Source organism: Falco punctatus, assembly GCF_963210335.1.
Source record: "Falco punctatus genome assembly, chromosome: 12".
NCBI lineage: Eukaryota > Metazoa > Chordata > Aves > Falconiformes > Falconidae > Falco > Falco punctatus.
In genome coordinates this window covers 7096358-7114445 of record NC_137592.1, presented here as the reverse complement: position 1 = coordinate 7114445, position 18088 = coordinate 7096358, and the positions used below count along the sequence as shown (strand labels likewise).

The window sequence follows — 18088 nt, the reverse complement described above, 5'->3', positions numbered from 1 at the left end:
CTTGCGTTCATGTACCAGGGTTTTTACTTAAGTGCTGGGAGCATCCTTCAATGCAGTTGGTGTCATGGCAAATAAATATAAACTATGCAGTGGTGGGGAGCCCAGTGAACAGTTGCATGCTGAAAATCTGCAGTTTTTTCCAGTGTTTTGTGTTGGGGGAAGAGAGCTTGGTGCTGGTTAGCACTGAAGAAGACTAATGGCTCTGGTAAGGGATAATGCTATTCCTCCTGTTTTCTGATTCAGCAGGGTAGGTAGCCTTTAACATAAAGAAAACCTTGCCACAGAGGTCACGTACGCTGCCAAGTGGATGCAACACGGGGCGAAGAGGAAGGCACTAGCGGGAAGCAGATGGGCAGCACAGTATGTGGTTTGCCTGACATTTGCTGCTTGGCTATAGGCAGCTCAGAAATGAGTTACATGGGACTAAAGAAAGAGGAAAAAACACCGAAACCATCAATATTCAGAAGAGCGGAAGAAACAAATATATTCACCTAAATGTCCGTTGGTGACTCAGGCTTAAGGGCAATATGTGGGAACAGTAATGGTGCCATTACCAGCACGAAGGCGTGCAGGGAAGAGGGGCTGTGAAGGTGGAGATGGGCAGCTGCCGACTTCTGGAGGAAAATGCAAACTAATGGAAATAGTTTCTTTGAGGGTCTGTTCTTTTCTTCACGGACCACAGAGACTCTTTCCAAACCAGACTTGTGAGTTAAACACTTGTGCCAAAACGGATCCAAGTACTGCTACCTTCCTCGGAGGAGAGTGTTTCATTAGGCTGATTTGGAGAATAATTCGGTCTGAATCATCTCCACGTGATTCATCCATATGAATTGCAGGCTGATTGCGATTTCTGCCTCTGTACCTCCCAGCTGAAAGCAAGCTGACCTGCAGGTTTTTGCTTTGGTGCATCCATAGGAAAATTTTGCTTTGCTGGCCTATCATAATTTTTTCCTCATTCCAGATATTTTTAAACAAACAGAAGAGATTAACTTGAGTGGAAGGCTTAATTGACCTCTGTCAAACAAATCTCTTTCTTAGAGAAGCGTGAATTAACCCCCCATTTTTATTCTTGCAATTTTAACTGGCTGGTGGTATCTCGTCTGTAAAACAATGTACTCTGATTCATTAAGCCTTAATATCTTAGACTTTTGAAAGCTGATTTTGTAGATACAGAATGTATAACACCTGTCCTGAAACCTTCCATGTTAATAACTTATTAATATTCTGGCCTGATTTTAGGCATCTGGTAGTGTCTATTTTTTACTCTGTGTCCTTGTAACCATAACTTGTATATATTTCCTACCTAGTTCCTGCAGTGCCTGAGTTTACTCCTGTATTGCCCTATTATGTATTTATTAGTTTCAGTGTGTGGTGGTGATCAGGAAAATCTCCTTTCTCTGTTACAGTGAGAACCCTTGATCTGCTACCTGTTCTGCTGAGGGCAGTTCTTTAGGTCTGCTGTTATTTTGCAGCAAACATCGGGAGTCAAAAAGCGAGAGGGGAGTAACTTTGCTCCTGATAACCCAAGATGACAGTGAGGGTAGGGATAGACTAACAGCTGGTGATGAAGTTGTTTGTGATGAAGTTTAGAGAGATTGGAAGATTATTTTGCATAAGTAGGTAATATAGGAGTGGTGTGGGGAAAGGTAGGAGCTAACAGAGGTAGTCCTTCGGGAGCCAGCTGTGGCTCAGCATGGGGAGCAGGAGCATGGTAAAACTGGGAGTCCAGGAAAAATGGGTGATGTGGAGGAGCTACAGGGAGTCCTGGCTCTGCTTGGAAAGTGGAAATGGAGGAAGAAGGTACTACTGAGTTCTCTTCATGCACTCTTCAGATTTAAGTATGGCTTTAGCCAAGAGAAAAAAAACCAACCCATAGTTCCTCCTCCCCCCGATCTGTAATTTCCTTGCTCTGATTATTACCAAGTGTGGAAGCATTTGCCCCTGCACATGTGATGAACGCCAGCGGCACTGGAAAGCTGTCATCGGAAGTGGGGGAAAGAGAAAAAGCTCTTCTTATGTTTCCTGGAGCACGTTTGCATTATCGCTCTTCTGCTTTGCCTGTAACTCGTCTTTTCCTCTGAATTAGAAAACTACTTACAAGCTGGTAGGCAAGCAGTGATTTTGCATGTTAAATAGTGTGATTGCTTCATCCCAGTGAGGTTGTACTCTTTCGGGGTGGACAGCTGAAAAATACATATATTAGTAATTAAAATAGATTTTATTTAAAATAATGGATCAGAGATTTTCCAAGTTGGGAATTTCTGTCTCTTTTTCTGATGAACATAAAATTTTGCTGGGTTCAGAGCAGATAATGTGCAGGTCAGCCTTTGTCCAGCTTTACAAAACATTGGCTCAGAAAACACTGATAAAGGGGCATGGTTTATGTTTCTGAGGCTTTGGTTTCCACTGAGACCTGGGAGATAGTGGCAGCAAAAGGGAGGGAAGCAATGTCTCCTCTAGCCTGTGTTACAAAGAAAGGGAAGAGGAAATATGCTTTCTCAAATAAGTCAGCCATGCTCCCCCTCTCCCCTGCTTTTGCTTGTACTCTCACCATATAGGGTTATTTTTCCCATCCTGCTATCGATAGAGAGAAATAGAGAAGAGAGTGACTATTTCTAGGGCCAGAGTCCTCCCACTGAAGCCAACAACCTTGAATATGGGCCCAAATGATGCTCTAGAAAGCCCGACTGTGATGACACAGCTGTACACCAGGGAAAAGATAAATGGCATTTGAAGATGACTTTCAGGGAGGTACAAAACACACAGCTGCAGATACCTAGCTCTGCTCTCAGCAGGTACGCAGGAACAAAATTTGCCCTGATGAGTCTGATAGCGATGCTTTGGATGAAGTCTGAAGCTCTTTGAATTTTGGAGTTTCCTTTGAGTTTTGAAGCTCCTCACCCATAAGTCAACTCTGTAAAAGAAACAGTCATGCCACCCTAGTAAATATACGTATTTTTTTATCCTTTCTCCAGAAATACCCAGCTGCATATTTGCATTTAAAAAAAGGGATCTGTATGCTGAATGAACTGCGGTTTTTAAATGGCACCATGGGTAGTTAAAGGCTGCATGGCAGCTCCACTGCAGATACAGCTTTTCTAGCCTGAGCCCCCACTAGCAGGAGAGGAGCAGCTCACATGGACTTTGCGCTGATTTATTCATATCACAGCTCATATGTGGGCGATCTGAGCCTTCAGCTTGTGGCGTCCTGAGCATTGGTTACTTTCAAGGACACACCACAAGTAAGAAACACGGGAGGACAGGATGATGTTATTTCCATTTAAAACACTCAGCCTGTATGTAACAAGAAAGGATAGTTATAATAACATGGTTGATTACCATCAGAGTACTAAAAGGGAATTTTACTGGAAAAGGTATAACACAGCCCACTGCTTTGCATAATAATTTTAAAAGCTGTTGAGGACATCTTCCTGCCTTTATCATGAATAAGCTGAAACTAATTTAGAAAACCAAGGTTGTCCGTACAGCTGAACTCAAGGCTGGGCACTGCACACGATTACACACGCTAGGGTGGGTGCACAGGGTGCAGCCAAAGGCTGAGTCAGTGGTGTGCTTAAGGTGTACAGACTAACTTATCGGGCTATATTGTAAAGATGTTATCGTCATTCATTTGTGATGTTTCAAATAATTTGAGTATCATGGCTGTCTTGAAATCATGTTTCTAAAACCTTTGTATTGCCCCACGCAGCACACAGTAAGTAATCTCTGATGCCAACTCAGAACACAGATGCTTTTCAGATCAGCTGAAACAAAAAAATACCAAGGAATCTATTGCATCATATGTCAAAAAATGGAGGAAAACCCAAAGTTTACATCTGGGAGTGTTAATTTTATCTTAAATAGCTTTTGAGTTTTATGTGATTCTGTATTTAAGAATAAAAGTAAAATGGTGGAAATGAAATGCAAGGTATTCTAGGACAACATATTTAATTTGTCCAGAAACAGTAATTTTGTTCAGATAAAAAATAGTATTTCCCTTAGTGTGTGAACTCCTGCACACTTAATTCTGTCTCAGCCAGGAAACTTTGCCTCTGGCCTCCGCCACCCGCCATAGCTGCACATGTTTCCTTAATGCCTTTTTTTGCAGTCACTTTCCCAGCTCATCCTTTGATTTCCCAGTTGTATCAGCAGCTTTGTTGGAGTCGTTCCGTAACGAAGTGAGGAATGAATGAATTAATGAATCTCCCTGCCTCTGGAAACAGCGGTGAATGCAATCACAGTCAGTGTGCAGAGATGTCCGTCCTCTTTTTTTAATTATTGTTTTCTAATTGATGATGTATTTCTGCTGCTGAGACTCCGAGAAGGACCTGCAATCCCAGATGCAAATACGCTATATTTCTGTTTTCCTGGGATATAAACAGAGGGTTCAGGACCTGGTGGGCTGCTGGCACCATTTCACTGAGCAGGATGGGAGCCATGAGCAGTTGATTCCTGAGAGGTGATGGCCAAGTTCTTCACCTCTGTGTAGGCTCAGCATTCCCCCTCTGGTAAATAACATTTCTCAGAAAACACTTGGAGAAGGTCTTGCTTTCTCTCACAGACTCCTTGTTACAATGGCATTTTCTCAACAAGAAACGGCCTCCTTCGGAGCTGCGTGTAGAATCGGTCTGTCTGGGCTGCAGAGGGACGATGCTGCGTTGTTTAAGCAGGAACATTTCTTCTGGGGGAGGGGTGGCATTTTGATGTAACTGTCTGAAAGTTTGGAATCTGAACCAGGATATACGCAGTTTCTCTTGGTGTTTCCAGACCAAGGTTTCTGGGAGCCATCTTAGCTGGTCACTTAGTCACCTGGAAACCTTCTTGTTTTTTTGAGAGGCTGGAAGTGTGCTTTTGGACCATTTCAGATGAAATCCCTCATCTGGAGAGGCAAAATATGTCCTTCCCAGAATCAGTGTATGGATGGGCCCAGCAAAATGCAGTGATTTGCATGTGTACGTCCTTCTTCCAAGGAAGGAATCTGAGCTGCTTTCTGTTGCAGCATCATCTCATGGGAGGTGGTGGTGGTGGCCATCCAAGATGCGGTAACCTCTCCAGTTGCTCAAAACCTACCTGCGGTCCAAAACCATTTCTATCTTTGTCATTTAAGATGGAAAACAATGAAAAAATCACAGTAGTGTTCATCTTTCTGGATTTGCACTGATTGCCTGGAGATAAAAATGTGTGGGTTTTTCATTCAGTTTACATTATATTATGGATTTTCTCTGGCTGGTCTCAAAACCTTCACATCTGTTTCAGAGATACAGCATAAAGGGTCTCTGTTTCTCCATACAACCTTTATCTGCCAGTTAAACAGCGAACAGGTGAGACCATCGCTTCCAAACTGATGTCTGGAGATGGAAAAATACAAAGTCTGCAGGGCAAGGTCACTTAGCTCTGAGAAAAATCAGTGTTGAGGAATTACTTAGTTGCAGTTTACTGGATCATCTCCAACAAGCAAAAGAAAGCAGGACTGAGCAGGTGCCCCTTGATAAACATTCAATGTTCTTTATAAAGAGCTTATGGTAAACTTTCTGAAGGAGGCAATAAATAGTAAGCTGTAGCAAAGCCTTCAAGGGACCAGTTCTTGTTTTTAATATGGAAACAGCATTGCATGACAGCAACTCAATAGATAATAGGATAAGAATTGACTTTCAAACTAGTTTTTCAGCAGCACAAGGCAGAGTGAGAAAAGGACAAGAAGATATGTAAGGAATAATAATTTAAAGTAGGATCTATACATTTGCAATTTATTGCAGAATACAGAAATATTTTTCCTTCAGTTATGTAAGAGTGATACAGAGCAAAACTTGATGCAAAGGTAGGATATGGATAGCGATAACAGTAGGTGTGGTTTTCATCTTCCAGGCACTTGCTGTAGATATGTTAATCTATAGACATGTTAGTTTGCATTTTAAAGATATTTTGACATATCAAATCTGATATTTTTTTTTCTTGGTAAACACTTACAGGTCAGAAGATGTGTTTCATCCATTCTTATCAGAGGCTTGGCATTAATAATGCATTAGGAAGCATTTGTTTCTGTTGATCATTCATTGGAAAGCAATCTTTATTACAAATGTTATGGTAACACAGCAGTTCCTGAGAGCTAGCACAGCCTGTACAGTTTTAGAAGTCAAATAAGAAATGAATTAATATTACTTCAGAAAAAAATCAGCATGTGGAATGCAAACATACCAGTGAGGATTTATGGCAGGAGACTGGCTCCAAAGCCCTCATCTTGTGAATGTGTCTCAGTGGCACATGATGCTATTGCAGGCATGTGGCCCCCTGTGGTCCTGTTTGTGCTTGTCAGTGCTTGCCCTGTGGCATTCACTGGGTGCTGTAAAATAACCTGTGCTGGGGCAGGCATCCCCCTAAAGCCCATCCTCGATGCAGTTTTGGTATGTTCGTGGATGACACCAGCACAAGATATATTGTTTTGAGACCTAGAAAGCATTTTGCATCCTTTTTGTTAAAGTTAAAGCTGGTTGTTTTTTTTCCTACAAATTATCAGGATGTATCAATAACAAATACGGGGCACTTATGAGGAACAGCATGGTCTTGTGATTGTTCTTTCCTGGGAACTGTAAAAAAGCTGTACCACTGCCTACCGCAGTTTGGTCATTGGTATGTTTGTAATGCCGGCTTTGCAACTACCATCAAGTGTTGAGGAGGAAGCTCTGGTTTTGAAAGGGTTAAAACTAATGCTTTACATGCAAAACAAAACCAAGGCATTTTAATGTCCCCTTTGTTGCGCTACAAGTCGGTGCCAATCTGTTTATTTTGCAGAGACTTTGCCAGCACTGAGAGTGTGGCCCAAAATGCAAAGGTGTAACTTGGTCCATAGGATTGATCAGAGCAATTTTCTAGGTGCGTTTCAAGCACTTAGCTCAGTCCTTTCTCTTGACAGATGTAGGATTTCATATCCTTGCAGTTCTTGTCCTACAGTCACCCCAACCTGTAAGAACATTGATGTTTACTATTACTAATATTAATAATTAAGTAATATTGTTTCACAACTCTAGTTTTGATACTTCCTGCAGGCTCTCCTGATCTCTGCTCACTCTGTCTTTTCTACTGATACAGCATCAGTTTCATTTTGATAGTATTTCCTTTTACTGATTGTTTTTCCTAATTCAAAACATAGGAAGAGTAGCTGTTTCAGTCATAGAGTACCTACCTCCTTTATGATAGAACTCTATTTAAAAATATTAATAATAATATCAATTCAGAAAAAATATTACAGCTGCTTTGAAGTTTCAGAAATAGCTTGAGATCTGGGGTGTCTCATTTAATACATACTTTAGTACCCCCTCCCTCTAGGTGTCCAGCATTTCCTACAAGGTTAATATCATTAATTATCTCAAGCTGAGCACCCAGAGGACTATTTGCTTCTGCTAATGTGGAATGTTTTCATTTGCTAGGGATAGAAATTATTAGAGTCACCTCCAGGGTTGGTGGGGTTTGGGTTTTTTTTCCCCCCTCTTTAATCTGCCCAGAGCGGTTGCAGACTAATTCACTGTAGAAACCTCTGTCTGTACATAGCTATATATGTGTGCATGTGTGTAAGATAATGGAGAGTGACTGGCTACAATACATGCGTTTAAAACACTCAACTGAAAATTACTAAGCATTAAAATCCACTGGGAATCACAAGACTTCTAAATTAGGCAAGCACATGTCAGTCAGTGTGTGGAAATGAGCCCTTGTATAAGAGTGGCTTTCAATAAGAAGAAAGAGTATTGTTCCCTGGAGTACATCAATCCTAGTTTGGCCACTCTGTACCAGCTTTTACTATTTCTCTGGAAGCATGCATTGCCTTTTGTTATTATTTTTTTTTCCTGTCTTTTGTTCCATTGTGCATTTCTATTAGACATGTCTCATGGGCCAGCTATCAAGAGACACCCTGCTGCGCTGTGACGAATGAAGGCGTTTTCAACCATAAACAAGGTATTGTGGGATTGAAAAGAAATGTGGACAATGACAAGTCCTGGACAGCTTGTAATTGTTTAAATGTATTTTTATTATATTGTGCAGTGACACAGGAACTCTGAAAAATTGGCTGATTTGACCTAAAGTTGAAATGGGTAGAATGCCATAGGGTAAATGAGGGGCCTTGGGAAAGATGGCATTTTTGTACTTGTCACATGTGGTCTGCTCCATCAGTGTGTATTTTTCCGTGATTAGAGCATGTATTTTAATAGTGTTGAAATGACTTATGAGTCCCATCTCAAAAAATACAAGGCACCTTGAAAATCTACCTAATAAGTTAAGTCCTATTGACAGTCAAGCTTTTTTTGTTCCTAAAACTCTTGTGGGCATGCATGGGAAATGGTATTTCTGTACTTTCTTTGAATTAAAAAGAGAGAGTTGGTCTGGAAAAACACTGTGGTCACAGGTGATTAATTTTTCAGCAGTGACACAATTTACATGCGGAAGAGCTTAGCAGGATGGTAGAGGTAAAAGACTCTCAAAATTTGGGCTGTGTGGGCTGATTTAGCTCATTTGGGATTTCTAGATCCTTTTTGTGGCTGCCAGAGAGTCAGTGTTTACAGTCGTCATCTTGATTCATTAGTAGGGATCTCAGAACATTTTCCGAGGGTTTATTTTATTGTTCCCAAATTGAAATGCTCAAATCATAATTGAGGTGAGCAGGAGGTTAAGAAGGGACCTCAGGAAACAGGGTCTTTAATTAGACAGATAAACTGACCTGGTGTTATCCTGCATGGGGTGTTGTCCATCCAACGTGACAGAACAGTATCTGTTCACAAGGTCTGAAACTACCTTGTATCTGAACTAGTAATGAGATCTGCCTCTAGGTAAGACCAGTAAGTAAATGAAGAAATCAAGAACCCACCTAGCTGTGGTTTGAGCGTGTGTTGCAGGCAGTTGCCTGCTGGCTTCTAGGTGCCCCCTGTTCATCTCAATCCTGTACATCCAGAAAGATCCTCTGGGAGTTAGGGAAGCATTTAGGAGTATCTTATCTGGGCAGTCAAATAGGGTTTCTCCTCTGTCCCAGAGTCACAGTGGTGTGTCAGGCCTGACCTGAAACCAGTGTGGTTTTTTAAGAGCCTTTCCATTAACTTTACTGGTTTCTCATTCAGTCCACTTTGCCTTTCCAGGTATTGCCTCTTGTTTCATCTCCTGAAAAACAGGGTAGCATTCACTGTATTCGGTTAAAAATTTAAAAAATAGAGGTAAAAATCTTCTAAAGAAATAAAGTATACCTGCAATCAAGGCACACTTTTCACACTTTTTCTTTTTTCCTTCCACGCCCCCCCCCCCAAAGGAAACTTATGCTCTGATTGCAGCCAGCAGCAGAAGGTCCCCACCAAGAAGGTTAGTACTATCCTTAAAGCAAACAAAAAGGAAATGCAAACCTATTCATTGCTATTCCTTATTTAAAAAAAATAAGGATTTTCCTCATTTTTAGCTGTATAGATACACAGATATGTGTTGGTCTCCTTCTGTTCACCTCAGTGGCAGGGAATTGCACCAGTGTGAGCTGAAGTAGAACCAACATAATTTTTACTTCTCACTTATGGAGTATTTCTTAGCGATTTATGCTGCCATCAGTCTGTACCAGACATCTGCTTTCTCCTTGAGATTGAGTATCAGCCCAGCTCACATTTATCTGGAGTACTGGCTATGCAAGCTGGCTTGACACATTAATTTAATTTGTGCTTCTCAATTCATACTCTTTCATTTACGATCAAATATTGGGAAAGGTTACAATTAATCAGAGTGCCAGAACAGAAGCTGGCAAAACTAATGATGTATTACTGTATTTTGGTTGCTCTGGAGGGGAATAATTGAGGTCCTTGTGCTACAGAAAACTATTATTAGTAAGTAAAAATTATCAAAGGAAAGAGGACCACACCCATCTCCCGTTTCCCAAGCTGTTTCTAACAGTTTTCTTAAGTGTTAAGTTCTTAAAAATGAAGCATTTGATTAACTTTCCTGGCTTTAATCAGGGTTTTTTGGCTGTGTGGCTGTGTTGGGGGAAAATATGCCTTTTCATGGGGCATTGTGGGGTTTGAGCCCTCACTGCTGCCCCCCACTCTGGGCTTTCAGATGATACTACTCGGTGTGCATGAAGGCAATTTTCAGATGTTAATAGCATGCTCATCCCTGAGGGAAAAGGGCTCTGCAGCTGCTTGCTCAGCAGAGGAACCACAGGGATTCCCTGCAGAAAAAATACAGGCTGACTGTCTTAACATGGTGTGCACTGCCTAATTGAAAATGAACTAATTGCTGGTTGTTTAAAAAGCAAATGTGTTGCTGGGCTGAAGCAGACAGTAAACACAGAGCCCCTCCTGAGGCAGTATATACAGCACTGTCATGTGCTTGAGTAGCAGCAAGGTGGGCATAAGAAATCCTTGTGTGATTCCCAGGGTGGCTCAGGTTATTCTGCTGCTGGACACAGATGATTTCCTTGAGTTAGTGGGACACAGCACCTGGCTGCTGAAATATTGTAATTAAAAAAAAAAAAAAAGGGTTATGTAGCTATTGTGCACAATCTTAAAAATTGAGATTTTAATGTAAAAATATCCATCTCACTTTGTTACTCTAGTTACTAACTTTATAAGGTTATTTTATATTTTTATGTATGGGAGAATTGCAAACCTTTGCTCTGTCTCGGTCTGTGGGGTCATCTGGGATGGCAAGTGCCGTTGTCAGTGCGGAGTGAATGCACTGAGGACTCTGGTAGTTCTCAAGATACAAGGCAATAAAAATCAGGGAAGTTGGGAAGACTTAATCTAAAAGAATAGCTACTGAGAGGGGAAGAAGAAGGTAGCTCTGACTTTTTCATTGGGAACAGAGTCTGGTATTCTTAAGTGAGGCAGAGTTGAGGAGACTTCTCAGTTGGTGGGTTGACTGGATTCCTCTTACTTAGGATATGATAAAAGATCCAGAATATAACCTTAGGATTTTCTCCTTTTACTTCCAACTGCCTCAGGTTTCACATGCTGTTAAATGCAAAAAATTGTTATTGTGGCTATTTACATAAATCTGGACTTGCAGCTTCTCAGTTTGTAAACAGGAGGGGCACAACCCACCAAAACCGCAGAATGGGCCAAGTGTATGAGACTGAACCAACGGAGCAACCTGCCACCTCTGAACATGACCTCAGGGGTGTGAGCTGGGCAAGGCTCACTTTTTTTTTTTTAAACTTTTTGTGAGAAGGCTAGTGCTGGAAATCCTGCCCTAAGCACAGACATCTTCATATGAGGACCTGAATGGACTCCCCTGGCATCCAGAATGCTGCCACCCTCTTTCTCCAGCGTGGGGCTGTAGGATACTTCTTGATGGAAAAATACCTTCATTTGTGGCTGGAAGGCAGCACGATGACGGTGCAGTAGCTGACAGAGTGATTTGCTTTACTGGTCCATGTTGCGGACCTTGCACAGGCAGTGTCTCAGACATGGGGAATTTTCTCCGCACGCGGAGACCTGATCTGTCACTGAAGGTCACGCGTGAAGTTCGGATCAGTCCAGGAGTCCATGGCACTGTGATGCTCAGTGAATTATTTCTGAGCATAGAAAGGAGTGAAGTGAAAAGAAGCCAAGTCTGGCATAGATTTAACAGGCAGGGTGTGCTGATTAGCATGTAATTCGATTTGTTAGGCACTACAGTAAACAGCATTAAGTGCAGAATGCAGTGATTGCTCCTGAGAGCACCCCTTCAGCATTACCTCGGTTCCTGCAGCACTTGGATGGAGCTGTGTTACGACTGTTCAGCAGGCACCAGCAGAGCTGGCAGTACTCCTGTCCTGGGCAGAAGCCTGGGTAACAAATACTGCCATTAGAAATGGGTTTGGATAGCTGTGTCTACAGAGCACAGCTCACACATTTCTCCTGCGATCCCTTACTCCTTCCCCATTCCCCAGTGGTGCAGCTGGGACCAGCACTGCTGTGGGTTACTTGGCCATTGTCAGCAGGAGAGGCGGTGCAATAGGCTGATTTTCCCCACCAGTATTGTGTTTTCCTCCAGAAAGTGCCCTGTCCATAGTTTTTTTCCATCATGGCTTTTGGTAAAGGGAAGTCCCTTGTTTTTATCCTTGTGCCACAGTTGGAGCATGGGTTGGAGCATCTCAGCTCTGAGCTGAATGCAGACTTACCTCCTGGCTGCCCTGCTTAAGAACAGACTTACGTTTGGTGTCATGCTTATAGATTTTCTTAGCTGTAACTGAAAGATTGCCTCCTTCAAACCTCCCATTTACAAACATGGAATTAATATACTGCATTGTTTCAGCATAAGGGCAAATGTGTCGAAATACTCCATCAAAGCCATGTAATGATGAGTCCTGTTTTTTCTTACACCACCACCCACCCACCCACACCCCCCCCAAAGATAGCTCAAGCCCACTGCCATCAATAGTAGCTGCTGTTAGGACAGGCTCCCCCAGCCCCCTTGTGTCGTATCACCTTGCAGCACGTATGTGATGTTGAAATCAGCCAGACTACTCTTTGGCAAAGCACATACAAGTAGAGGACAGACATCCTGGCTGTGCTCATCCCCACAAAAACAGCAACAAATATTAGTATGATACCTCTCATTTCCTCTTGTTCTGTGGGGGTAAGCGCAGGAGGAGCTGGACAGAGAGGTGGCATTTGCTGAGAGACCTGGCACAATCAGGAGTATGTTGGAGGCTGTCAGGAGGAATTAAGTTCAGGATGAGTGCTCCGGCATGGGGAGGATTGGGTGAGGATGCCACACAGGCAGCTCTGCAGAGCTGCCTTGCAGCCACTTTGCTCCCTAAATGCAGGTGATAGTCCTCTTGTGTGTGGGTTTTCCAAACTAATCCCGTTAGGAAAATAGGGTTTCTTAACAACAGAGAGGATTTCTGTTTTGCACGCCGGAGAATGGATAGGTGCCTGAATGAACCTTGACTTCCTATGTTTTGTGCTCGCTAGAAATTCTGTAACATTTGTGTTGTACACACGTTATCCAGCATCCTCGAAAGGTCCACCTCTTAGTCCTAATTCAATAAACCTTGGAGAGCTTTCTCATTTATTCGCTTGTCCAGGATGTTTTCTGCTTCCACACCTGATTAAATGAGTAAATGCTTTATTTCTTGTGTCATAGCAGTAAAGCTATGGGAAAAATTAAATAAGCTCTCCTTTCTGAGGCCTGATCACCAAGCACATTAGTGGGGACTGAATTAGGGCTTTTACAGGCCAGGAACAAGAGATCTCAGGCTTGGCTGCCCCAAACCGACATCCTCAGAGAGCCAAGGAAAACAAGTATAGCATCATTCTTACTCTTTGGGAGAACTTGGGGCAACAAAATTTCTTTGTGATTACTGTGTATGTTAGTTACTTGGAGGGACCGCAGCAGGGGTTGACTTTGCTTTGCAGCAGGATGGACAAACCTTGCTGGCTGATGAAGCAAAGCAACAGCGCACTGCGTTTATTATCGATAGCCTTCAGAGCTGGTTGATGCTCCACTCCTTTTCGTAGCACCAGGCAGCTGTTAGCAGAGCTGGTGGAGAGGCAGCGTGGTCCAGGAGGGCTCCTGCCCTGCTCCCACAGGGATGGGGCTGCTGTCTGCCAGGTTTCCTGGTGGCCTTTCACAGGCACAGCCCCATGGGAGATGTTCTCTGGCCACCGAGATGCGTAGCATTTCTGCATTTGCCTGCGTGACTGAATCCATCCCTTGTTGTGCGAGGTGCCAGTATCCTTGTCTCTCCTGTTAGAGCTTCATGGTCAATTTCATCTGATCTAAGCCTGAGCTGCAGACAAAACGGGGCTAAGTCTGATGCACAGACCTCAAGACGCCATCCCTGTGCAAAAATGTGGCCCTGGCATCAGTTTTTAGACTAAAATATTCTCTTGAGAAAGTAAAGGTCCTGCTGCTCCAATTTCACATTTGCTTCTAGCTGCAATGGTACTGAAACAAGAGAGAGCAATGTATCAAAGAGCAATTTAAAAACAAGAAGAGTAGCGTCTTGTTGAATGACTCTGCTGTATACTTTAAAAAGGCAATATGCAGTATGCCAGCTGATGTGCTTTTATTTATCTGATGTTGTTTGGAGCTCTGGAGGACTTCAAGCATCTGACAGCTGCTTTAGGATGCAAGTCCAGTGGGAAACTGTGCAAGTACTGGCATTGATCAGATGAAGAAGTACATGTCTAGAGCTGATGGTTTAAAATGTGACTCCAATAGGTCTCATAGATTCACACCCTAGAGGGTGAATGAAATCAATCCAGTGCCATTGATCTGCAGCCGGCTCTGATTTGTGAGCCCCACGGATGAGCAGTGAATACAAGCTGCTGCTACTTGAACTGCCAGCTGCTTCTGTTCGAGCCTTGAAAACAGTCTGTGAAGAGAGACCAACCATGATGGCTTTGGGTTAGGCTGGAAAAAATAAAAAGATTGTGATGCTGGAGGTGGGAAAAGGGCCAGATACTATGGTGATCATAAGAGGTTTCAGGAGAGGAAGGTGGGGAAAATACCCACATTAACAGAGATGGAGGGAGACTGTCAAAAGGGCAGGAGATCTGGAGGGAGTTCAGAGAAGGGGAGAAAGCCAGATGGGGGCTGGAAGATGAGACCTGTGAAGAAAGGCCAACAGGGGTAAATCCACTCAATTTAAAGAAAATATGCACAAAGGAGACAATCACCTGCAAATACACAGGAGGGACTTACAAGGCAGCCAGCAATCAATTTTCAAATAATGGACCTGATCTTTAAGTAAACTCGTAAAAGGGAATGAGGGTGGAATAAATACCTGTTTATCATCCCATCTTTTTTGCAACAGCAGCAACACAACTGTATTTTTTTTTTCCCTGAGCTTCTCCTCTCCACCTCCTCAATCATGAAGTCAGGGCAGCACCTTTACAGCTGCTGTGATACAAGAGGTTTTATAGAGCTGGCAGCCTCCTTGCCCAGCTGCTATTTCAGACAGATGCTGCTCAAGGGCTTACCAAGCCGTGCTTGAAATGGTCGTGAGATCAAGGTGGAGGACTATTTTAAGACAGCAGAAAGCAGGCAGAGCACTTTTCTAGGACAGGACAGTATTTCGTGGAAAAACAACAGGACCTCTGTCTGTTTCGCTGGGACCAGGAATTTGTCCTTGCCTTACACGGCAGGTTTCTGGAGTCCTTCAGAAAGCCAGTTCTGAACTTGCGTCAATATAACCATTAGGTCCACTTTGATGTAAGGTGTGAGCCGCCAAACGCAAGGGTTAATCCAGGGGTGAGTATATTGGCTATTTCTGGTGCCAATGAGTAGAGCAAATATCTTTATCCCTTTCAGCTTGCAGTTCATGCCTCCTTCCGCTTTGCCTCTGAAACCTCCATTGTCCCAGCTGTCTGCCCGTGCTCCCTGTGCGCCCTGCAGATCCTCCCGCAGCCTTCCCCAGGCTCCTTAGGAGGGGCCAAACAGAGAGGAGGGTGGCAAACCAACACTCTCTTGTCAGGAAATAACAAAACTGAATAGTTGACAAAAAATACTTGTTGTAGAGTAAGTGCTGTAACAATTAGCTTTATCTGGCAGCCGGATCAACCCAGGTCTCTAGCAATGCACGAGCTGGGAAGGTCACAGTTCCTCCAGCAGCCTCCAGGTCCTTTCTTGCACGGTGTTGGAGGGACTCGTCTCTTCTCCCCACCACCTGCACAAAGACCGAAGGAACTAAGCCTTTCTTCTGGACCTTAAAAGGAGTAGGACCCTTGCTGTAATGAATACCAACAAGTCTGCTGAGCGAGGTGCACACACGCCCCACACCCCCCCCAAGCGTAAACCCAGGTGCTTCAGGCATGTGGCTCTCACAGCAACTCATTTCTCTCCTGAAGGGGAAGTCATGCCATGTAAATGTGATGACTGCAGCAGCTAATATGATACTGGGTTTGAGCAGGACCCTTTACGAGTGCAGATGAAGGCCCTTAGGTCAGGTTGGAATTAGATCTGCGGTCACTGTCTTATTTGCGTTGTTGAAATGGCGTAGGAATAAAACCCCCGTTCTCTGCTACTAGGTGAGATGTAGATACGAATGTGATGGGGCCAGGCACTCATCTGGGGTGGACTGTCTTTTCTCAGAGATCTGGCATATAGATTTAAGATGCAGAGCTGCGTGTGCGTTTTTTCTCATGGTGTGTCGGGGTATGGCTTGCCACCTCCACTGCGTGCTGTCCTCGGAGCAAAGCCATGCTCTGCTGGCTGGTGTTCCTCAGGGCTGTGAGCTTTCACAGGACACAGCTTGGAGCGTGAGCAGATAGCAGAGAGAGGAGCAGGAAGTAGGGCCTGGGGCTTTGTCTCCTGGGAATAGAAGCATTTCCTTCTTCCATAGGGTGTTATGAGCATCTATAGATTTGAGACTGGGTTCATTTCTTAAAATTTCAGTCCCTGTGAGAGGAGGTCAGATAAGTGCTTTCCTTGCAAAGATCTCAAAGGCAGTATGTGTGGAGTGAAGTTCTTACAGCTATTTGGCTAATAACATCTACTAAAATAATCTATGCAGCAGAGGGAGTGGCTGCAGCTTGCAACAAAGCATAAAGATGTTTTTTTAAATTATTGTTTTTCTTTCCTGTTTCCCTACGATGTCTCCAGATTTTTCCACCATGTTCGGAAAGAAGAAGAAAAGGCTTGAAATTTCTGGGCCCTCTAACTTTGAGCATCGAGTTCACACTGGCTTTGACCACCGGGAGCAGAAGTTCACAGGACTGCCTCAGCAGTGGCATAGCTTGCTGGCGGACACGGCCAACAGGCCGAAGCCTATGGTGGATCCCTCATGCATCACTCCTATCCAGCTCGCGCCTATGAAGGTATCGTGCAAAGTCACTTTTGAATTTCCTAACCTACCTTTAATTGCATGTAACCTCAATGAAGGAATACCAGTAGCGGCTGTCGTGGGAGGCAGGCACAGCTGGGGAGTGTGCGACTACAGAGAGAGTGTTGGAAATCCAAATATTTAATAGTAGAGCTGCAAGGAAAAGGAGTTATATGTTTAAAACTTGTACGAATGTCCCAGAAGAGTGTGAGTCATGAGTCTTGCAGGGGCTGTGCCTTCACATTCTTGGGCTGCAGGAGAAAAAGCCACAAGTCCCGGTGGAGGCCCAAAACGATGCTCTTCTGCAGCATAAAGCTCCTTGATAATTAATTTAAGAACAGTGCTTTAGGCAAAGGCAGTTACTTTGGAGCAAGGGAGAGAGGGAAAAGTACACCAAAGGAAAAAATTAAATTGCTTGTTCAGCCAGGCAAGGAGCTCAGGGAGGGATCTCATTGCCACCTGCTACTGCCTGGAGGGGATAACACAGGTAAAGGAGCTGAGCTTCTCACCGGGTGGTAAAATGAGGGGAAACAGGCCCAGGTTGTGGCTTGGGAGGTTCAGGCTGAACAGTTGGGGAGAAAACTTGGCTTGGAAGGTAGAGCAGCGCTGGACAGGGCACCAGTGTAGCTCTGGGATCCCCATTCTCAGGGGCTCAGGATTCTGGTAGACAGATTTGCCGTGATTTAGCAGCGTTTCTGGGATTGCACATCCTAACATCCCAGTAAATCATACCTGTGTGCTGGTGGTAGCCTATACCCCACCAGCTGTGTACTTCTTGCCGTCACGCAGCTGCAAAATAAATTCAAGATTTCATTTTCATGTGAATTTTTCTGCAGCAAGGGAAAAATCAGATAATCCCAGGAACACAGGCCCTGCATTTATATTTGATAAATGTTCTTTGCTAAATTTATATTTACTGCCTGCTCCTGAAGGGCACTCATCACTTGCCGATCAGGACTGCTGGGTGTTGCTACAGGACAAGGAGGATAAAACCAAAGTCTTGATTTTTTGCTGTAATAAAATATCTTACTGTATAGTAGAGGCCCAGAATAATGAGGAGAAAAAAGTAAGCAAACCTTTTCCTGCGAGGGGAGGAGAGCAACTTCGTTCTGCAGCCTTTCTTAACACCAAAAATATCCCTGGGTGTTTTGACATGAATGCATAAAGATGTTTTAAAAAGAAAAAAAAATCATTTTACTATCTTGCAGCAGTACCATCTCTTTTCTGCAGTTTCAGAGCCTTAAATCCGTAAACTTAAAAAGTTTTAAAACATACTACCTTTCTCAGCACCATATAGGCAATACAACTGTGATTGTT

The 18088-nt window shown here is 43.5% G+C and overlaps 1 protein-coding gene across 5 annotated transcripts in view; it reads left to right on the top strand.

The window, feature by feature from the left end:
- Positions 1–18088, top strand: part of PAK5 (p21 (RAC1) activated kinase 5) — a 97128-nt gene that overhangs the window by 34192 nt on the left and 44848 nt on the right. For 2 of the 5 annotated variants that reach the window (XM_080407731.1, XM_080407729.1), the window contains 2 exons: positions 7874–7950; positions 16552–16766. In XM_080407731.1, coding sequence (XP_080263857.1) covers positions 16563–16766 — 204 coding nt within the window. In that variant the 5' untranslated portion in view covers positions 7874–7950; positions 16552–16562. Of the gene's footprint in view, positions 1–7873; positions 7951–9289; positions 16767–18088 lie in introns of all 5 variants that reach the window. The other 3 variants (XM_080407732.1, XM_080407733.1, XM_080407730.1) reach the window with 2 other exon arrangements.